At 33.8% G+C, this 23,700-nt stretch overlaps 1 protein-coding gene and 1 long non-coding RNA gene across 6 annotated transcripts in view; one reads left to right on the top strand and one right to left on the bottom strand.

The window, feature by feature from the left end:
* Nucleotides 1–21,772, top strand: part of PCDH11X (protocadherin 11 X-linked) — a 488,057-nt gene extending 466,285 nt beyond the window's left edge. For 4 of the 5 annotated variants that reach the window (XM_040572066.1, XM_040572067.1, XM_040572064.1 and 1 more), the window contains one exon: nt 18,787–21,772. In XM_040572066.1, the coding sequence (XP_040428000.1) occupies nt 18,787–19,178 (392 nt within the window). In that variant the 3' untranslated portion in view covers nt 19,179–21,772. The remainder of the gene's footprint in view (nt 1–18,786) is intronic. The other variant, XM_040572068.1, reaches the window with a different exon arrangement.
* LOC121077155 lies at nt 382–21,803 on the bottom strand. Its single transcript, XR_005823925.1, has 3 exons — nt 21,679–21,803; nt 8,973–8,983; nt 382–393 (listed from the first exon to the last, which is right to left on the bottom strand). It is a non-coding gene; the product is annotated as an uncharacterized LOC121077155 (long non-coding RNA).
* Nucleotides 21,804–23,700: the final 1,897 nt, after the last annotated feature.

The raw sequence follows: 23,700 nt of genomic DNA on the forward strand, positions 1-23,700 counted from the left end.
CCTGTAAACAAAATGATCACAGTGCCTGACAGGTACACAATACCTGCAGACAGTATTGGTTCAAAGAAAGACAGGTCTGCTTGGCCCTTTAAAGAATAAGCCAGCTTAGAACAACATCTAATAATGAAATAGATTTATAGGTCAAATTTGTTGGGCTGTAGAATGAGAAAATATTGTAAAGGATAATGTGCTGATGGTCTGTCAATATTAGGACTAAAGTGGGAGTCAGGTAGAAAAAAAAAGTAGGCATTTCACTAATTAGAAGTGACATTTATTAAAGGAGAAAAGTCTGAATTAAATTAGTTATAGCTCATCTGGTACTAGCTTTCTTTATATCTGAGAATTTGGTAAATCTCATCTAGAATGCTAACTCTGTCCTTCCACTTTTTCCCTCTGAGGCATCTTCTCATTTAGTAATGTCTTTCTTCAAAGTTTTTACATTTAGAACAGAGCTCTCTTTTTTTTCAGGTCATCTTTTATTTTCTGCACTGAAATATACAAATAATCCGTTCAGAGGCAAAGCAGTAGGAGAGTTGTGTACTCAAAGTAGAATCAGATCTCTTCCTTTAAACAGAAGAATAAAATACTCTGCTTGTGTAGCAAGGTAGCATGTGAAAATTGAACTTCTCCCTGTTTCAAAAGGTTTTTAAAAGTAATTTCTAGCATTTAGCAGCCTCCTATTTGAAACCTAAATCTCTCATTTTGGGGCGTTCTATGTGGCCACTGCATTTGATTTCTTCAAGTGGGCAGTGGTATTATCCTGCAGCCTCAAAGAGGAGCAAAGTGATGGTCAGAAAATGAAGATGTAGCCCATTCTTTCACTATAACTAGACATTTGGCTAGCTGTTAACAAAGTTGCACATGCTTGCTGATTTGGTGACATCTGGTTTGCCATTATGCTTACTCTGGATCACATGAGATGCATAGTTATCTATATGATCTGCATCAGCAGCTGTTTAGAACTCAGAGAATACCACCTTCAAATGCATCAGAAGCTTTCAGTAATGTCACATAGTACATTGTAGCTGTACCTTAGAAGCTGTTCTGTTGTAGTTAGTATTTCACGTGGAAAGCATACCCCTTCAATCTGTCATGTTTCTCACTCTTTAGGTTAATAATTTCTCCTCCTTTTTGTAAAGGTGATTCTACTGCAGTTTGCCTTGCGTTGCCAATCACCCAAAGTTTTAAGTTTTAGGCTCAGCTTTGAAAAAACTTGAGGAAATGCAAAGTTACTATTGTTACTGTGAACTCCAACTGTCAAGATGCATTGATAAACTGGTAAGAAAATGAATATACAAGGGTAGAAAGAATTACAGATAGAGATAGAAGGATTAGTCTGTGAACTACCAGCATGACTTGCTGTAAAAATGTTGCTTCAGGCTTTTGTTTATTATTTGGAAAAATTCTATTTAAATGCAGATTAGATTTTCTACCCAAAAGTACAACTTATTCTTTGTTTAGGAACTCAACAAAGAAGAATGAATACAGGGTGTTTTTGTTTTCATTTCTACACGAACTTTGGCAATCACATTGCTTATCCTGTTATCTAGATTAGATATGCAAGCTGTGAATATAGGACTTTTAACAGTTTGTTTAGAGACGGTAGTTTAATTAATAAGTGTAAGATTACCATATTCCCTTGTGATGAAAAACTGCACCTGAGAAGTTGTAATTGGCTACTGACTAAACATAAGGCCTCACCTCTGCATAGGGTATATGGGAAGGGAGGGAACCTGGGGAAAGGACAGGAAAGACAAAGAAATGAGCAATAAATTAGATAAATATTTAATCTGTTGTGAACTGAAATCATTCTCTATGCAGCAACTTAACTATTTGTACCTGCTATATATTCTGTAATCAATCACTTGTTAAAACACTATTTCATCTTCCTTAGAAACAAAAAATGAAATTAAAACGATTCTTTATCAACTGTTGGATCTATGAAGAGTACTCCGAAAAGTCTTTATTTTAAATAGACTCCCAAATATCCAAAGATTTCCCCCCCTGCAATATAGACTTGCATACTATAACAATATTAAATTATAGCTAAGGGAAACATCCCAATCATTTCCCATGGATTTATTTTTATTCTTTTATTCCTTCTTGCATGTTGTCTCCAGCATCTCCAGCGATGCTTACTTCTCAAAATTTGATGAGGTTATATATATTCCTAAAAGCAACTTTTAGATAATCTCAGCTGTCTTTATTAAAAACAAATAAATTAAAAACAAGCCAACTTCAAAACAGTGATTTGAAGAGATTTTTTTCACCTTTTTTTCTTTGCTAACATGATTTATGAGCTATTCACCGTGTTTTATGACAGAAGTTGCACAAAATGATTGGCATGAACTGTCACTGATATTCAAGTACACAGGTGCTTGAATTCAAGTATGTTTCATGATCTGAGACTCTGACCCGATTTTAGAAAAGTATAAAAGTAGTTTGAAGTCTTCAGATAGAAGGATAACTTGTTGTTTTTTCTAATATCTTACAGGAGAAGAAAAGCACACTTGGCTGACTAGAAATCAAGTATGTTGTGTAAGGTTATCTATTTTACTAGTCATTTAGCATGATCAGTAAATTGGTATTGGTCGTTTAGCATGGAAATAACATGCTAATGTAATAGATCTAGTGTGATGTTATGGTAATGGTATACCAGTTAGCAAGGTATTATTTTAGTATTAGTTTCTTAAGAGCTTGACCACTGAGAATATAATGAAGATTTCCTAATGTATCACCTATCTTTGTTATGAAGTAGAAAAAATAAAATGATCAAGACTTTGCTTTGGGGAGGTTGAAATTTTGCCTCATGCTAGGTACATTGATGCAGTGCTCTGCGGGGTTTTGTTCTTCTGTCATTTTGATGGAGAAGCTAAAGCAGTAAGTATTATAAAGGGAGATGAAAGCTAGTTATGCCTGAGCTGACTTGGATGTAACTAATTGATCTAGGCATATTGTGTGGACTGCTGAATAGACCTCTATATGTAGTTGTACATAGCCCTTCTGAATCAATTCTTAACTTGTTGCCATCTGTATGATAATGATTTGTAAGATTTACTTTTCCACAGATGATGACTGTATTGGAAATAGAAAGGGGGAAGAGCAGACTTTCAGCACTCAAATATTTTACACTTTCTTCTGCATATGTCTCCTTTCCCTCACTTCATTATCTGTCTTTGTATTTAGCTTGTTCCCTGAGGAAAGAAGTGTTTAACTTCACTGCACAGAGACAGTAGTCTGCCTGTAGGGGTTAGGAAGGAAAGTTTACAACCCATGTCAGAAATATACATGAAAAAGTTTTCAAAATAAAATACTAATCAGTAGAGATAATAACACAGTAGTTTTGAGATATGCAGATGTGTTTGTATTTTTACTTACATATGGCTAAATTTATTTTTAATTTGCATACAAAAATCATGGGAAGAGTTCTAACTGTAGTCCAATCTACTTTGTGAAAGAACTGAAGTTAAATTCTGAGAAGCACCTTGAGGAATTTCTAGAAATTGCTTTATCATATAGAATTTCATGAAATCATTACATTTTATTAATTTACAGTTAATAATATATTCGGATTTATCTTATGGAAAGATTTTATACCATATCAAATCATCAAAGCACATATACTCCTGGGATTTTTAGTGGTTTATAAAAATAATGAGCTCTTGTCACAGGAGGATTATTTAAAGTGTATATTGGTTTACTGATATTATATTTGGTTAGATTTACTAATGACAGTGGAAGATAAATCATTAACATGTCTATTCCAAGTAGGAGGAAAAATAGAAGCAATGTATAATATAACAAACAGTTCAAGCAGAGCTTGAAATAGAAAATAGGTCATTCTTTGGAATGCTTTCAGAAAACTATAAAAAGTAAAGAAAAACTAACTTTGTTCTAGGAAATTTAGTATTGCAATATAGATTTCACCACTTGGATATAGAGACAAAGTTGTCATACATATGGTCAATTTTATGTGAATAAACTTATCAAGGAAAAAAGCTAGACTTGCTCTCCATACTAAAATATAGTGGAATTTGTAAGGCTTCACAAAATTCAGATTTTGAACTTGGTGAAGTTCAAATAGGGAGGTTGGAACTAGATGATCTTTAAAGGTCCATTCCAAGCCAAACCATTCTGTGATTCTTATGTTTTCTCCTTGAGGTTTTCTTAGGTGCCAATGGCATTGATCACCACTCCAACAGATATGCATTGAAAGTTTAGTGTAAAAGAAAATGTGTGCAAAAATCTGGTATAAGCTTGCTCAAGTTGGGCACCCAGAAATAATGGAGATTTTACTTAATTTCTTTGTCTCAGTTTCCCAGCATGCAAATAGCCTCAATAAAGCAAATAATCCAAGTGCAATATTATTTATGTTCATGAAACTTTTGGTTGTGCTGTGAAAATGACATAAAAAGCATGCAATGAAATGAATAAATCTGCATTCAAGACAAGCCTTTGAAAGTATTAATTAAAAAGGTGTATGGCCACATGCTGATTAAAGTAGATAAGGAGAAATATTGAATAACTACCTACTCTCTGAATTGGGCCCAAGGGTCCTATGAGAAAAATAGTATATGATAATTTAATTAAAGTTTGCATCAAAACACATTTACACAAGGGAGATGAATTAATACTGCAGAATTTGCACTTCCTAACTTTTCAGTACTTCACTGGGAAATGTTAACTTTTTTTTTTTTTTTTTATAATATAGTGTTTCTTCACTGTGGCATTATGTACTGATCAGACACTTGGCGTATTCACCCCACTGAATTTTTTAGATTGAAGGCATTAATATAATAAAGTATATATCTTGAATCTAAAATGGAATGCCAAAATAGTGATAGCAGTGAAGTTGGAAGCATGATTCTATTTGGTTTTGGAATATGAAAGAATGGAAGGGGGAAGAAAACTAGGATGTATATTCTGACTGAAACAGCCAGATAAACCTACATACTTATACTGATATTTTCATACCAATATTTACAAATATTTATTTAAGCTCCTTTAAGATCATCTGTAAAATATCTAGGCAGTGCATAGTAAGATTTGTATTTCTTGAGCAGGTCTGGAGTACTCGTTGCTGGTTTTTGTTTGTTTTTTCCCTTCCCCAGGGAAACTGAATTACTCAAGTCCTGAAGTCGCATAATTGCTCAGTGTGACAAGACAAGGAACAGAAAAATAGCTCTGGTACATAGAGAATTAGAATAAAAGTATATAAAGGGATAGATAAATGGAGTAACAATCTTTTAGGGAAATGGGTGTGTCCAGTATACAGCAGCTTCTAGTACAGGAGAAGGGAAATTCCTCCTTTGCTCCACCTGGTGATAAAATAACTGGGTGAAACTATAACAGCTAGAATATTGCCTGTAATGTGGTGATTAAACAAATGTTTCCAGTCTTTAAAATAAACGTCCACAAGTCATATTGCAGTGGTACCACATTCATGACAGTACCACAGTGCTTTCCAATTCTTCTATATAATGAAGTTATAATGAAAAAAAAAAAAAAAAAGAGAGAGAGAAAAATCAATTTAACACCTAAAATGTGTTATAAATGCTGTTTTCTCCATCTGTTCCTGGAATTCAGATTATAAGTAGATACCTAGAAAGCATAGCATACTTAGAATAGTAGATTACTCGATCTGTTAATTACTGTTATTTAAGTGATAATTACAACAAATTTTGAATAAAATAGATTAGCGTTACATTATGCATTATTACTATGAAGACTTCTGTCTCATGGATCTATTGATTAACAGTTTGCAACACTCAGAGTATCAGTAACATTTCTGTAAAGCTTTGAAAGCCACTGTCGCTCCTGCACTTGTGTGGTGGTGCCCCTCTGTACCTCCTAGGCTCTGCAGTATGCAAATGGACAGCACCTTAATAATTGCTTCTGCCTCAAGACAGCACATAGGGTGAGAGGCCTGTGAGTGTAAAAATAAAAAAAAAAAAAAAATCAGTGTCAGGAACATACATATTTTGGCAGTAGAGCCTTGGCTTTATCATTTATTTGTTTTCTCCATGAGACTTTAACGTCCTTTTCTACAATGGTTCTGCAGTCATTACAATTTCATCTCCCAGCATTCAAACAGCCCAGTTGGTGGGAGGCTTTTTCCCAGCCATGATAAATTATTCTCTGTCAGAATCCAAATCTGTCTTTTCAAGTCTGATCATTTTTGATGAATTTATTCTGTTAACATGAGCTTGAATAGAAGCAATAGATGATAATGAATTAACTCTGAGCATATTAATGACATCTCTAGGAGACTACAGATGAATTAAGGAATAAATAGTTGAAGAGGTTCAATAACAGTCTGGTGAACATTTAGCCAGCAATTGACTGGTAGCTTTTCATTTAGGTCTTTTTGTATCCTATGGTTAATTAAAAACCACAGAAAGATCTTAAAGCAGCCATTTGGAATACGGACTAAGTATGAACTGCTCCTGCCAACCATATTTGCTGTAGAAAAGACGATTGTCAAATGTATTCCACTAAAGATTAGGTAATGTCAACTCCAGAAATTCAGGATTGTACCCTCGTAAAAAGAAATGAATGCCAAACATCTTGAGAGCTTCATATATACATCTGCCAGAGCAGCACATACCCCAGACTTAAAATATCTTTTCTGTAGAGCTTATGAAAAAAAAGAAAAAAAAATTACATGCTTTCATGGATCTGCTTTTATAAACAACAGATGAGGGCAGTATAGGGAGTTCCATCTCTAGCAAGAATTGTTCTGATGTAATTTTATTTGGTTAACTTTGATGTATGCATGCTACATCCAGGATTAACAAACTAAATGTAAACTTTGAAACTTAAACTTTCTAAAGTGCTGGATGCTAAGCTTTAGTGACTTTATAAGAACTGAATGTTTTTTAAATCCCTTTCTAAGGGATCCTCTGTCCTATGTAGTAGAGAAATGGCTGATTGAGTCTCATGTACTAAGGAAAGCAGTAAGTTCCTTGACAAATCTGAATGGCAGTGTTTAACCTCATTTAATAACACATATTAGGTTTTTATTAGCCTAGTCAGACTTATATAACAGGAGTATAAATCACTTTTTTTCAAAGAAAATTATGGTCTATTCAATGTATAAAAATACAAATAATTTTCTTTTGTTAGGACATCTTGTTATGCAAATAGGTCTGAATCAAAACTGAACACTGACTCTCTGAAATTAGGAGTTGCACAAATACCTCTCCAGAATCCTCAATTTAGACACATAGCATGTGGTGATACAAAAACTATGTTTATGCAAATAACACAATTTAGAGATAATCAATTTTATATTCCTATATTAAAACATTTCTAAAATAATGGAATTTACTTTCCTGAAAATTTGGATACTTAACTTTATATCCCCACTCTTTTATACTTGGTGAACTCAAATATTTTTTCTAAAAATAAGCAAAGAAAAAACAAAATAACAAAAACAAACAAAAAAACACTTTGTTTCAAGAGTCAAAATAATGCTTGTGGTTGTCCTAACAGTGATTGAAATGGGCTGAAAAGATTACTGTCAGCAATTGCTTTCTCCCATTTTCTGGGATGATATTGCTATTCCTAAAATCTTCCAGAATAATCACAGCCATGACTGTTCCCTAACGCTGTTTTTTTTTTTTTTTTTTTTTTTTTTTTTTTGCTATGAGAAATCCTCTCTTTAAAGAATTGTGTCAAAAGTTGATTTGGCCTAAATTATCCCCATCATGTGTCAGTTGTCCAAAGTGCTGAGAAAATCATCTGATTTAGAAAAGTAAACTACCCTCTATCACCCTAGTTCAAATTAATATATTTTTATATTTTATTTGACAAATGGTTTGGAAAAGTAAAAAGAATATTAAAGAAAGTATGAAAGTCACGGTTGGAGGTTGTTCAAAGGAAACCAGATGAGAATTAAAACTCAGCAGTGGATTTTCTGAGAGTTTTTTTTTTTTTTCCCTCAGCAAAGAAAAAGGGAATGTTTATAATATATATTTCTAACCTGCAGTCATCCTTGATGCCAAAGACTTCTTAATAGTTGGAAAAGACTTATGTGAAGTGATATGAGAAACTTAACAATCAAACAGCAAAACTACAGTGGAGAAAGTTGTCACAACTGAATGCTTAAAGAGATAACTGTGAAATTAGTGCCTCATCAGAATCGTGCCAAAATTTCTGAAGGTGCTAGCAATCCCTTGAAAACCCCAGTTAGAAGGTAGCAGACAACACATTAAGTGGTTTTGTACTCACGGGGAAATGATGGAAACTCTATTCAGGTATCCCCTTTCTTCTTTTAAATGTCTATTTTGAATGAGGGTCTGAGCTACAGTGCAGATATTGCTCCAAATCACTCAGAGCCACTCTCACTTCTATGCCTGACTGGAGCACAATGAAGTTTGGATTATGCTGTTTTAAATTATCACCCATTTGAAGTAATTTTCTTTATAAAACAAGATTAAAATGACTGTAATTCAAAACATTTTACCTCAAATTGATGTGAAAATTGTAGGGGTCATATTATTTCCATTTTTCAATTTGACAAAACATCTCACTCCATGTATAAGCTTTTCTGTGTTGTCACTATCTTGAGTGAAAATGTGCATTTTACTCTGTGCATTTTACTCGTTCCTGATGTGCCTTATTTCTTAACACTACTTATTTAACTTTCTTAAAGAATATCTTTATATATAGCCTATTGTGGTACTTAGGGAAAATATAAACACATTTAGGAGGTCTGCTTACCTCCTTTCTACCCCACACAATAACAGTCTAACTTCATACTCTTAAATTTGTTCTCTGGTCTTTCTACACACCTGATGGTTAGATGATAAAGCAAAAGCTGATGATAAAGCAAAGCAAAGAAAAATCTGTAGTTCTAGCCGGAAGGAGTTGGAACTTAGATTATGGTGACTCTTATGTACATGAAACTTCCTTCTTTCATTTGTTTTCATATTAATACCATAGTAGGAGTCTCTCTCTCTCTCACACACACACACTCTCTCTGGAACAAATCATTTATAAAAAGAATAGCCTCATCTCTTCATCAGAAATTTGGTTCGTAGATAGGCAGTTACATCAGTAATTCTTAAAAATCCAGTAAATTCTGATGTACTTACATGAGTTCCCTATAAATAAGGGCATTTGTTTCACCTAATATAGAGTGCTTCTTGCAATATTCCTTCAGTAGTGAAGTTCAGAACAGTACTAAAAAGTATTGCAAAATTAAGCAACTTGCAGAAGTTTATGGCTAAATTAGTGCTAGTGAGAATTAAAACTGTAAAGATTCCTGCCTAAAGAATACAAACGTACAAATGTACTTAGACATAAGTCATGCTGTATGCAACTGTAAGTGCAAAAGAATGCCAAAGTTTATCACTTAAAGTAATGGTAATATGCATGTCAGTTGTCAGACCCTCAAAACCTGGGAAAGAGCTGTTTTATATGCTAAATCTGCAAAGGATAATTCATTCCGTACTAGGGGGTATGATTTCTTGAGTAGAAAGCTTTAACTAGTACATATGTATAGGATAGATTTAAAGTGATTATGGAAATGTCACTGCAGGACAATACATTATTAGTAGTCCCTCATATGTTGTATGCTGTCCCCTTATGTTTGCTGATAATTAAAAGCAGATTGGGATGTCATGTTAAGAATGAGTGCAAAATGTCCCTTTTATCATTTGCAACAACTATGAAGTAGTGGTCTTTCTGTATTCTTCAGTGATTGTTCTATTTGCGTTGGTGACAAATGACATCTTTCTCCTTGTAATGTGCCTGCAGGGTTAAATGACTTTATTATTATTAATGAGTCATTGCTCCAGCTGCCCAGAAAGAGAGGGAACAGAAAACATAAGTGATTTAGAACTAAGTAATTACAAATGTAATTATTACCTTTCAAATTTCATTTTTACATCAATCACAAAGTTGTTAATCAAACATGGCCATCTCACATTTTGGAGGGGGGTCTTTGCTGAGTAGATACCTGGTTCCACTGAGGGCAGTTTGTGGCAGACTGACAAAGTGGTAATGACAGAAAACTGCTGTGAAAAAAAATGGTTAGAAAATGCTGTCTAGCCATCAAGGAGCCTGCAGTTCAGAGGGTTTTCCAAGAAACAAACCCACCTGGGCTTCAGCCATATGGAGTAGAGTGTCCTCCTGGGGAGGACAAGAGCTGCAGGAGGGGAATCCTTTTGTCCTGTGGAGATATGAAATGTCAGTCTTACTTATCTCTTGTCTTTCCACAAGGTTGTACATCATGACTAATGAGCTTAATAAGTACAAGAGATCTGACATGCTGCTGGTCAGTTTACGGAAATTTTAAAGTGTGACTTCTTGAGCATACAATAGTTATCCGAATCACTTGTAAAAACTTGAAAATCTAGCAAAACATAATTATTAGGTGGAGCACAGGGCTTGTTCTTCTGTAGTAATGGTAAGGGAATCATAGGGAATTTAGGAAGTGGAAATGATTGTGGATTGTGTTAGACCATGCTGCAAGTATAGTTAACTGCAAGCAATGTTGTTTTTCAGAAACATAGGCTGAACTTGAAATTTATTGTGAAATGGAAAATCTGAGGAAAAGCTTTGGCAAAATGAGAACATGTCCTTTCAATACTGTCATCTCTGCATAATGTTAGAATAGCAAAGATTCTCATCTTTTAAAAATCTACTTGGAATAAAATGAGAAAATTGAAACTACTCGTTTCCATACTTCATACCCCAAAACATCATTTGAATCAACAGGATCACAAAACAGGTGAACTTGAAACATTTTTGATGGAAAAATGCTTTGTCAAAAAAGCTTCAGCCAGCTTTACTTACTTATCGAACCCAAGAAAACAGATATAATGCTGTTGAACATCCAATCAAATGTAATATCTGTCAGCGCTATAAACAGTATTACTTAGATTTCACTATAAAACATTGCATTCAAACATCATGAAAGTGTCTAGAAGTATTCACAAAATAAATTCAGGGCAACATATTAAGAATAAGAACTTTTTTTTTGTTTTGTTTTACATTCTAATAAATAAAAATGCTTTTTTTTTTTTTCTTGGAATGCAATTAGAGTCACAGCATAAAAGCCACACAATATTTTTAGAATGTTGTAGGGTTTTTGTTTTCTGCTTTATTGGCCTTTGACTTTAAATTTCTGTTTGTGTGTATCTGATGAAAACACAATTTCAAAATATCTTGACCCTCTTGGGTCACCACAGGAAAGAGATGCTTACTTAGTATTGGATTTTTTTATGGTTTTCTTTTGAAAATTAGTATTTCATTAAAGTGTCTGAACCATGAATAATTGCCAACGGTTGTTCAAGGACTTAACAAAATTACTTAGTATTCTATTTTAATTTATTTTTACTGTAAAGTCAATACTTTTTAAAATAATAGCTTTTTGAACTTCATGAAAACAGAGCCCACTTGGTGTGGAGAAGCATCAGAAAACTTACTCAAGTGAATATAGGGTGTAAATACTGAAGTTTGAAGCAGACCTGTAGGTCCTTTAACCCATACTTATCACTTGAAGCTGTTGTATGTGAGGTATCTCAGACATACCTGAAAAGGAACTTCTGCTTGTCCCCTATTCATCACCCTGCATTCTGCTGAGAATGACTTTTTCACCTCATCTCCATATAAAGTCACAAGTGTTAGAATTCATTAGTAGAGTAGTATGAAAGTACTCTAATACTTTGATGTAGGTCTGATATCAAGAATAAATGTTACTGACCTTATTCCACCTAGAAATTCTTTTTCCTTATCTCTTTGAAGTTCATCTGTTTTCCTATCTCCAAGGCTAGATCTTTGTTCTCTAGCCAGAGAGCCACAAAAGATAATTGATTTTTTTTTTTTTGATTGCAGTGTCCGCAGCCTAAGCTTAAAAAAATGTGTTTTCTTCTGTTTCCACATCAAATGAGTTTATGTAAATTCAATGTTTCTTAGTTCTCTTCATGAATCTTCAGGCTTTAGAGGTATTTAGTGATTTATAATAAAATCACTAAGCTGCCTTTCTCCCTCGTGCACTCTCACACCTTAAACTTTAAAAACTATTTTGTATAATTACACTGTATTCACACTGTGGACACTGTAAACAACAATATTCTTCTCTAAATCTACATATGTATGTATATATACATATTTGAGTGTAAGTAAGAATGAAAATGGGAGTAACCTCTTTAGCAAGGTTTGAAGAAGAGAGAACCATTGTTATGAATTATCTGTAGAAATGACTACTAAATGCCACTGGAATGGCAAGATACCCAGTATAGCATGGCCAGCCAAGGTGGCACACAAAAATGTGTGATTTCCTGCATACCTGTTGATTCCACATTTAGAACATCTGGAGGATAAACCTTCCTCAGAGTATGATTTCTCATGGGATCTGGTGGAGGCAAGCTCTGTACATGAGGCTGAAGACTAAGGGAAGTGGTATGTCCTACTTGTTCTTGGAATAAAAGGGTTCAAAGGCTAGAACTTTAGTAATTTATTTAGGTTTTTAAGTTACTGAGATCCATACAGGAAATAAAATATTCATAGGAATCTGCTCCCACAGGGATTATATTATAAAAGCAATATATATATATATATATATATATATATATAATAACAGCAATGATTCAGGGTTTCTACATTCAGCTTCTTCCTCCTGACCTTATTAAAGTATCCCAGTTTATACTAACAAACTATTCTGCCCTCCCTATTTTATTGTTAATGTTATTTCTGTTCTCTTAACGCAGCAGAGACCATTAAATGATGTTGCCCACGTGGCCGCTTTTTGTCACGAGGGTAATTCTGGACTGTAATTTCCCTATATTATGCTTGAATTCCTACTTAGATTGAGTACCACATTTAGTATATACACATGGGGGAAAAAATGAGGGGGATGCAGGGGGAACACAACCCATTCCTTAGGAGCTATTGGCTGAGATGAGCAGTATAAGGTTGTCATCTTCATCACTCTGGTGAGTTCCTGCTGAGCAGAGAGCACTGAAATTGTGATGGGAGCTGTTTAATATGAAATGCTTCAGTAAATGAGAGGCACTTCTGGATGCTGACAGAATAGCATTGGCACTGCAAGCCATGTATTCATATATGTGCTGTGTTGTGAAAATATGAAAAATAGCTCAGCAATGGCATAATTATGGGCAATTTGCTTAATTGCTTGCTAATTGTTGCTTGCTTTATTATGAAACAAGAGTGCTCTGAATGTAACACTGGATGGTTTGCATCCAAAATGTGTCATATTCAGTACTGGCTTTTCATTAAGACTTCAGCTACATGGTGTTAAATTCAAGCACTCTATCTATATCCTGTGTTTTAAATTGTTTTCTTAATTTTTTTTGAAATTATTTTTGAATTCTTCATACAGTTTATAAAAATCCTAAGCCTGGACTGATACCATGCAGTCTGTCAGTTTTTGAACTTCTATTGAATCTGAGCGTTTTGCTAATGAATACATTTACAAATCTCTTTTGATCATTATTACGTATAAGTGGATAAAGGTGGAGATGTTTTAAGGTTTGTCCAGGAGATCATGGTGTTGATTGTCCAGCTTTCAGAAATGCATATCTCTTTTAACATGCACTCAATTTTTTTCAAAGGGAGATGTACCATTTTTAAAGTTTGGCCCAGACTTTTGGAAAAAATGTTCTCTTATAGTTTGAACAAGATACACTGCTTTGAGCAGGAGATTAGTCCAGACATCTTTAAAAGTCCCTTCCAACCTAAGTCTGTGATTCCATGATGCAAGGGATGGCTTTTGTGACAGACTGAAAAAGGAACTGGTCCTCTTGATGTTGTCCTAGTAGTACCTCTCCTTTTTGGCGGAATGGAGGGGCATAGGGTTAGAAAAGAAAGTATACCATGTATACACTAAGTATATGCTTCAACATTATGAGAATGCTGATAACACTGTCAAACAGCCTGTTTTCGTTTGAGAATTCTCTATGAGAAATATTCTTAAACCTGCAACAAATATTGAGCAACAAATGTCAAAGTGTGCAGCATTCAGTCTACAAAATACATAGCACCAAGTGCAACCTGCATTGTATTGTTCTTCGGCTTTCATACCCCATATGCAAGAAGAACAATCAACATTTATATTTTCATTTATATTTATATGTACTGTACGTGGGCTTTATAATTACAGAAAGTCTCTAACCAAAACAAACAGAAAAAAAATCAAATAGTATTTTTTTTATAATTGTTTTGACTGAAGGATAGCTACCTGGCAAGGTTGAAATTCCACATTTTAAGTAGAAGTAAATATTCTTACTGAAGACTGGTTTGACCTATAAATGATAAAGACTGTGGAACAATGAACAAAGTCTTTTAACTACTGTGCTTTTAGTTATACTTGACAGCTCTGATCTAAACATTTCATAACAGCTGACAGACCCCTTCTTTAAAAACGTTCTTAGTTCAGAGGCAGACAATTTAAAAAACAGCTTAATTCCTAAAACAATCTGGAGTTCAAGTGACAATGGTAAATTCACATGTGCATAAGTGTGTTCCATTGTATGAATTAAAAATTATCTTTCATACGACTTGCATGTCATGGTTGATGAGCCTCCATGTAGTATGAAAAAATATATAAAATTAAGGTTTTATTAATGAGTGAAGAAACAAGGCAAACTGGTAAAAGTTGAAATGAACATATTGTTAATTTGTAATACGAGGGATATTTACAGTTTTATTTCCACTTATAAACGTGTCATATCTTATGTGAGAACATGTTACCAGACACTGAAAACCATTATTTCTTCTGAAAATAATCAAAGACAGCAGGAACCTTCTTTTACGTGTTTGTTAGAGGCAGATGTCACAGATCCTTCCTACCAGAATACTTATGGGACTAGAATAATCACCTACATTACCTCTTTTGAATGAGAGAAGGGCTCAAATTTTTTTTCTTTTCACCCACATTAATCAATGACTTGCAAGAAGTAACTGTTGCAAACACTTGCCTGCATAAGAAGATGCAAAGCAGAGTAAAGCTTAAGGAGGAGCAGCTAGAAAATGCCATGCTCGATTTATCCAGGCTTGGATAAATGCCACTTGAGCACTGAACTTCACACTGACACAGCTGTGTGGCTTGAAATCCTCTTCAGATGGTCTTTTGGGATGCTCTCCTGACCCAGCCTGAGTCCCTCCTTTTAAGGGGGCAGCAAGTGGTGAAGGGGAAGCCAGCTTGGGTGCTGTGGACAACATCGTAATGCTAGTTACAGTGACCTCTTTACATGTTAAGTCAGTAACAGAATATTGGAAATCAGCTGCTTTATATCTTAAGGTGGCACCGTTGATATGATATATTGCTGATAAATAGCTCTTTGCTTTGATAAAATAGGGAATTGTTAGAAATATAATTTTTATAAATAAAACATAGCTTGGATGGCGATACAATGCCAGGGCTAGGCAGCTATTTAGAATGATTTCAAGTTCTAATGAAGCAGTAGAATGATATCTTAGAAAAATAGAGAATGAATTATACTGACTGAAGGAAGCTACATTGCATGGCCTGGAAGAACAGTCAAAAAAGATGATGCCTGGTGAATATTCATGAAGAAAATTTCCTACATTTTGTGCTAGTTCATTGAAAACCAGAAGAATTATGTTCCAACAGTCATTTTTTTCCTTGATTGTGCTAAAAACATTTAATACTCCTGGCTTTATATATTTATTTTTACTTCATACCAAGACAAGGCTGTTTTGTGTCTGAGTTATCCTTGCTAGTACGTCTTACTGCAGCAGACCAGTTGTTGAGATTATCTAAGATTCCTTTAAATGCAAATACTGGAGACCTTATGCATCTCGCAATATATTTATTGTCTCACTCGCAGTTAATTTGTTTTCCTACAGCATACCCAGTCTCCTAAAGAAAACCTCAGGGCCACACTAATGCTGTGGCCTATATGCAGAAGATATAAATTAAAAACAAACCAGTTTTATTCATTTTTCTTGAAATCTTATTCCTTTTGAAGTTAGTCTATGGGTTAAGGATATCATTGATTTTATTTTATTTTTTTCTTTCTAATGAGTGCAGTATATTATAAACCAAAGCTTGGCTGTTACTTTTGGAAAAAAAGATGTCAGACATCATACAGAAAAGTACTTGTATTTGCTAAATACGTTTTTACTTTCTATTCTCTTGCAACACTGCAGAGATACTCAGTAGAAAAGGGTTTTAACTCTTCAAAATTAATAAGAACTGTGTATTTTACATGTTATTAGTCATAAGCAGTGATGAAAAACATAAATACTCTGACAGTCAAGATTACCTGTACAAAATACATATACTGAAAGATTAACTGCTACAAAAAGTTTCTTTGCAATAGTCTGACAATGCAGGATTTTTATGTAATGGAACCCAAACCTAAAAATCAAAATAACTTGTATTCACAGCATATGATTGTGCCCATGAAGGTTAGGTAGGTTGTGCTAAAGGTTTGTTTGCTTTCTTTGTTTTCTGTTTGTTTGTTTTTGCTAAAACTCGTGTATAAATCTCATTATTGAGAGGATAAATGAGAATGTCATTCTGACAACATTGTTGTTCTTCACATGTTAGCATGTTCCAAGTCTACAGGTAGTCTGGCAACACATGGCACAAAATTACTGTCCTACTGATATGTCAATATGGTGTAGAGAATGCTTTGTAAGCGACCTTTTATTTCTGCAGTTCCCTTGTCTAAAGCTCAAGTTAAGTATTGCCAAACACCAGTTTTGATGGTTTAATTTTGTTTACTTTTTTATTCTAGGTTGAGATAGTACTACATTATAAGTATAGTAACTAATTGCTGTGGAGATCTAGCAACACATAATAATTATTATTTCCAAATAAAAATAGTATTTTTCCGGTTTCACCTAAGTAACAGAATTTTAAGAGATGTTAGAAAGCCTTGAGGAATGCCTGGGGGGATTGGGTATCAACAAGGTTTTGTTAATAAATGCAGAAAATATCAGTTTCTGCATGAATCAGTGCTAACTCAACACTCAGTCAAGGACATACCTGTTTTCTGTGAGTTGCCTTGATTAGAAGAGAAGAAAACTTGGATAATTAAAGAGCTTAAAGAGCTTGTATATACTCAAATTTATGTCTCTAATAGCAGATAGTAGGACACAGAAAGATTAGACTAATCTACCAGCAGTAACTTTTTTTTTGCATGAACTATTTCCTCTACTGAATTATTTCCATATTTATATCTCTGACTGCCCATCAAAGCTGGATTAGTATTTCAACAGCAAGGTGCCAAGGCTTTGTCAGGATCACATTCTAAAATACAGAGACAAGATGACTGAAGACATGTTGAAATGCCAAAAACAGGGCAAAACAAAAATATTTATAAACAATCATTTCTTTATCAGGCACATACTCGTACAATTTACTTCAGGAGAAATAATCAAGGACATAACATTCAGGAAACAACAGAGAACCAATTGTCCACTTAACAGTGGTAGATTTTAAAAAGATGTAACCTGTATTTTGGTCAGCAGCATTATGTATTTCAATGACTGAAGGAACAACTAAATTAATTTGTATTGAGATGTAACATGGAAATATGCATTAGTGCTTTGTGGCTTTACATGCAAAGTATTCAACATGCAAAGTATTTATTAGAACAGAAATACAGCATCTGTTTAAACACGTCTCAAAAGATGAGAGGCTCCCACTCAGAACTCTTATTTCAATAAGTAATTTGTAGCAGCATACCTTCTCCACTGGTTGTGAGCCACTGGTTGTGAATCCAGTTCTGAATATTTTCATGAAGACAAATACTAAAAATATATATGTATCTTTCAGAAAAAGGATGTTCTTGCAGTTTGTGAAGACAACACAATGCAATATCTAATCAGACTCTTTCTCTCTTCTGATATACTTAAACCATGTACATAGCAAGATAATATAAAATTAAAGTATATAATATGAAAAATATTTCAAGGAATGATTTGTAGTATTTGAATTATATTAATTTGAATTTTCAGAACATGGTAAACCCAGAATAATTTAAATGAAACAGATTAAGATTGTTTATGTATTGCAAATTATGTTTTTTAGATTTAGTAGCTTACTTTGCCTTTGAACAAATGATAATTTCTGTAATCTCTTTTCAAGGGCATAAACCTTGCATCTACTCAAGAACTCTGGTTTGATTACTAGTAAACTACAGAGGCTACAGCTTCATTGGCTATTACCCTTTGATTTTTCAAGGTTTCCAGTATTGAATGCACAGAGAAATCAATTCTCTTTAAAACAGTTGTTAGGCTGTCTTTCATTCTTAAAGCTCTTGAGTGCATCTTTGAAGCCACTGCACCATCTTTGGCTATGTGTCCAAATTAACTTTTTTTTTTTTTTTTGCCATAAACAAAGCAAAACCAAACAGGAAATCCAGCTTCAAGAGAATATTTAAATAAAAATAATCAAATTTTAATTTTTTTTCAAGTAATTGTATGCAAACATATAGAATAGTGGTATTAGGTTAGTATAAAGTTTTATTAGTTTGTTTGTTTTTACGCAAGGGACAATTTCAAAAAATAAAAATGTCATAAGTAGAATGTATAAGGGCTTTGGTTACTTGACTGAAGTCATGGTATCATCTGTTGATGAAATTTTAATAGTTTTTCTGATCATACTGTGGGCCTCAAACTTGCAAACGTCTAAATGTTCATTTAATTTTTACAACTGCAGGTATTTTCTTTCCCAACTGTGTCCATTATCATTGAACTAGAATTGCTTTGTTAACCTTGATTCCCTGCATATGTCAGTCTTCAGATCTTTTGATAATTTCTCGTCTTTTTCTGCCCTCCCAGCTATCGAAGTAAATCTCCAGAAAGCCCTGGCTGAAGCCTCTGAAACCTGCACCCAGGAGTGTCTCATCCTAGGCCATTCAGACAACTGCTGGATGCCACCTTCTTTGACACAGTATCAACAGTCCAACACCCCTTTGCCATCATTTGGCTTCCAGCAGGGCTGGGGCCGAGGAGCCAGGCCTGACAGATGCCACACTCTTGGGAGGTCCCTTCCAAAGGATGACACTGACAAAGTCCAAGGTGGGCTCAGGCCCCAGTTCTACAACACCTGTGAAAGACACTGCACCAGTGAAGATCCTGTCAAAGTCATCCCTCTGGCAAACTTTGCTGTATCCCACCAGACACCAGTGTCTGGGAGCAGCACTACGTTTATCCACGAGCACCAGCTATAAATGCATATCTGACAAATTCGCTATTTCAGGCTTTAAGTGTAACTTAAGCCTAACTCTGTTCTTAGTGCACATACAAACTTGTTAGGCTTGTGAATATTTATGTATATAGAATCCTAAATTTGAATTTGAATTTGAAAAGCTAAATCCTTAGCACTTAGTTAAAATTGACCATAGTTCTTGGCAAAATATATAAAATGGGGAAGAAAACCCACAACCCAGAACCTATCAAAAGAAAACACAAAATCCCACTGATTTTCTTATATGGGTCATATAGCACAAATACCTGCTAGCAGTTCTTCCTCTCTGTTGAAAGCAATTTCTTAGTACAGTTTAGGGAATATTACAGTAATATAACTTACTAATTTTTTTCTATCTTTGTTGTTATAATTTATAGCATATTCATAGATTTCACCTTCCATTTGCTTAGCAATAGAGATCAAGCAGGCAATGTCTCATTTGATTACCTTACATAATAGAATCTGTAAGAGCTACTTCTTAGGAAGGATGGTGTATGTTTTCAACAAAATTTATCTTTCATGTAATTAAGAAGGAAAATGTACTCAAAGACATGACAACTGCTTTTGATTTTAATTTTAACTGGTTGAATACACAGGTATTTATTCTATGAAAGAATGCAACAGATGAAATAGAAAACTCTTAACTAGGCTTTTCGGTGTGAAATTGACAACATGACAATACAATAAGGATCAGTTGTTTGGTTTTTTTTTAATTTATTTCTAAGATTTTATTTTCTACAATAATGGAAGCAAAAGTGTGATAAATATGCTTTTCAAGCTATAAGTCTAATTTTTTTTTTTTTTTTTATCTTGCAGAGCTTGCTTTGGCTACTGTTCCTGTTAGTTGAAAATTACATGGGCACTGCTGAAAACAGTAGGAAACTGGGATAGTTATTTTGCCGGTGTCATATTGTGGCTTTAAGCTACTGATGTTTAAAATAATATTATAGTTATGTATATGTTTGTTTTACAACTATAATCACCTATTACAAGTATTCAGTAGAAGATTAGCTAAAATATTAGTTACTTCACTCCAAACCTATTAGATAAAGGAGTAGTTGTCATTGTAGCTTAGTTTATTAGAGAATTGCTGACATTTCTCAGCAAAGAAAGAAGGTAATGAATGCTGGATAACTATAATTATAAGTACACCCCGATTATGTTATTTGATAAAGTCTCAAGATGGTTCTCTGTAAAGATTAGAATTTTTTCAGTGTTCTGTTAACTGGACATATTTATATTCTTAATAGTGGCAGAAAAAAAAAAAACTAGTAAATTCTACAGTGGATTGGAAAGGAAATTCCTTTCTTAGATAAAAACAAAACAAATTTTTTCCCTTCTAGTATTTTGTTGCTCTTTAGCCATTTAGCTATTTCATCATTTATGATACCAAGATTTTTTTCCTTATCAAACTGCATAACTTTGTTTAGTTTTATTGATACTTTAAGTGAGACAATCGAAGTTTTGTGGAAGGAAAAATGACAGTGTATGAATATTTCTTGTGGATAGATTTCTGTGTAGGCTTCATATTGTAACTTATGTGTAATTTATTTAAAAAAAAAAGTGTAAAAATGCTGTAATATTAGCTGCTTGTAAAATTTACAGATGTACAAGTTGTTGAAGGTTTCCAATGAACACTAAAAGAGCTTCTCTTATGTGCCCAGCAGGTATAAGTAGCTTTATATATTGTTGTCCCAACTGTAAATCTATTCAAATCACATTTACATTTTATGTGCAAAATAAAAGAAGCTTCACTTTTGATTTACTGATAGGGTTTAATTAATAAACATCAGATTATCTAATGAGGTACTTCTGTTCTTTTTTTATTTTGTTTAATATATTTTTCAATAATGTTTAGAAAAAATGTGGCACACTGCTTCCCAGTTGCATGTAAATCCAGGGTAAAAAATAAAAAATAAAAAAATCCTTTGGCTACTGACACACAGTAGTAACACAGCTCATTTCCAGTTCCAGGAAAACTAAAAATTTGACAAATTAATTCACACCTAATATATACAGAGCCTTTTGTTGTTTACTTTGGAGACATTACAGTGAGAAAATTCATCAGTCCTTTTCAGGGATACACAATAAAAGCTTATCTGTAGTTTACACAGCTTTACCAAACATATTAATTGTGCAAATTTAAAATAAAGCTGACATGTAGTACTTCCTATTGTAAGCAGAGGACTTTAGTTTTAGTTAAAGATGGCTGCCATACCAAGTGGCAGCTGCATTTGAAAACTTTATTTGTTTATTTATTTATTTTGCCTTCAACATTTCCTTTCTGGATGAAGATTGTAACTGAAATTTCCTGGCAAAACAATCAATTTCTACCACATTAGGAGTTTAATAGGAAAAGATAAAGATACCAGAATTATACTTCCCCCCCCCCCCGCCCCCCACAGGTAACAAAACAATCAAACAAAAACCCCAACCCTTTGTTTTTTAATTTTTTTTTCTTCTGAGATATGGAAGAAATTAACTGCCATCCTTTCTCCAAATAAAACACCAAAAATAAATAAAAAAAAAAAAAAACAGAAACCAACCAAACAAAAAAACCAATTGCTTAAACAAAAAGAATTGTAAAGTTGAATCTGATTATAGGAAGTGTTAAATATAATATCCATGATTTTGTGTTATGGTATTGTAAAATTCTGTCAACAAGATAAATAACACTTAATTGTAAACTTATTGGGAGTAAAATTATGCCCTCATTTTTATATATTACATATATAAAATTATGCCTTAGAGGTGACATTTTTTCTGAAAAAAATGTACAAGTGGCATGTCAGTATCCAGAGGAATAACATTACTATAGACTCTTTACACATCTTGCCATATATATAAATAATTTGTCTAGTGCATAGGCTGTATATTTTTGTGTAATTTTTTTAGTCACTTATTTCATCTTGTGTGAATTTGTGGAGAAAACAATCCTGTATACAATATACAGTAAAATGGTAGTTACATGATTAGATTTGTTTCATACAGTGTAACAGTAAAAGAAAACCTTTGCCTTCAAAGTAATGTGTCACACAGTCTAGCCTAGATATTTTTTTTTTCCAAATTCAATACATGCTTGTTGCACTTTGAACTATTGCATCAGATATAGGTAGTGGTGGCAGAAAGAAAGGTAACTTTTGGTTATGTAAAGCAGTCAAGTATTAAAAAAAAAAAAAAAAAGATGAACTGAAGTCAGACTGGTTGAAGTAAAATATATCAGTTCTTTGTTTTCATAAGCTGTGCTGTGTAACTTAATTCTAAAGGAAGAATAATTAGGCACGTCTACTTGGCCAGACAGAGACTACTGAGCACCTGCTCTCTCGGCTGTGAGCTGGCCGGATGCAGGTCATTTAGCTAATCATCATGGCAATGAGCCCATGCTAATAGGACCTGAGGGTTTATGAATGTTAGCATGACAGTTAGGTTGACATAACTTTAGTTATGTGAGTCTGAATCCAGACAGGTCTTTTTGCTTGGCACACAGGTGGAGAAGTGCAGCCACTTTGTATCAGATACTCATGAGCCCAGTGTGTGCAGGGTTTTTTTTGTTTGTTTGTGGGTGTTGGTGTGTTTTTTTGTTGTTGTTGTTGGTTTGCTTTTTAAGAAGTGGAAGGTTGTTCTGTTGTATTCTGAGCGAGCTCTAATCCAGTGTGCAAACACATCAGCCTCAAGTTACCATTGTTACTCCTCTTCTAGTGTCGCTGGGCCAGAGAGTAGACCTAAATAATTTCTAGTCGCTAATGGTTGATTAGTGCAAGGTTGTTTGATTCAAGCTTATAAAGCTTTAATTTGAAAAGCTTAATCATTGTATTTTGTTTCCAACAGTTCTAGCACGAGTTTTTCTTTTGCAGTTTTAATACCAGTTCCTATCAAAAGGTTATTGATTAAATGTTTGCAGTTTACTACCATTATTTAATTGGATAAACAAAAAGGGAGGGATTGGTTTGTGCAGACACAAAGTAAAGTTGAAGGCAAAGATTTTATTTGGTATATGTAGGAAAATTGTGTATAACATTATCCCTAGAGAAGAAAGAGATTGATGATTTCTTGTAAATATTTCGTTTTGTATTTCTGGAAAACCTCCCTGCTCTATGGCATACTACAGGATCTGAGAGTGATCAGTGTATGTCTATGTACTGAAACAGCCCTAACCATGCTTTACAAATCATGCAGTTGGACATCATATATCATAGTCCAGCAGCATTTAAAGTCCAGTAAATTTGCAGTAGTTCTATTTCAGGTTTCTGTACAGCATGTTGTCTTGTTATTTACAATGCTTATTAATAAACTAGATCCACAAAAACTGTTTCCTCCTTTGCACTGTCTTCTTTTTGTTTCTGAAATACAGGCATTTAAAAAGTACTTTTCGAGCTACACTTCCCTCCCATTCCCAGCAGAAAAGTTAACTTAGCTTGCAGTTGCTTCATCAAATTGGGTAGCATGCTTTTGGTAGACAGTAGAAACATTCACACACAATTTGTACACCACTCTAACTTTTTATT

This window comes from Cygnus olor, chromosome 13, assembly GCF_009769625.2.
Source record: "Cygnus olor isolate bCygOlo1 chromosome 13, bCygOlo1.pri.v2, whole genome shotgun sequence".
Classification (NCBI taxonomy): Eukaryota; Metazoa; Chordata; class Aves; order Anseriformes; family Anatidae; genus Cygnus; species Cygnus olor.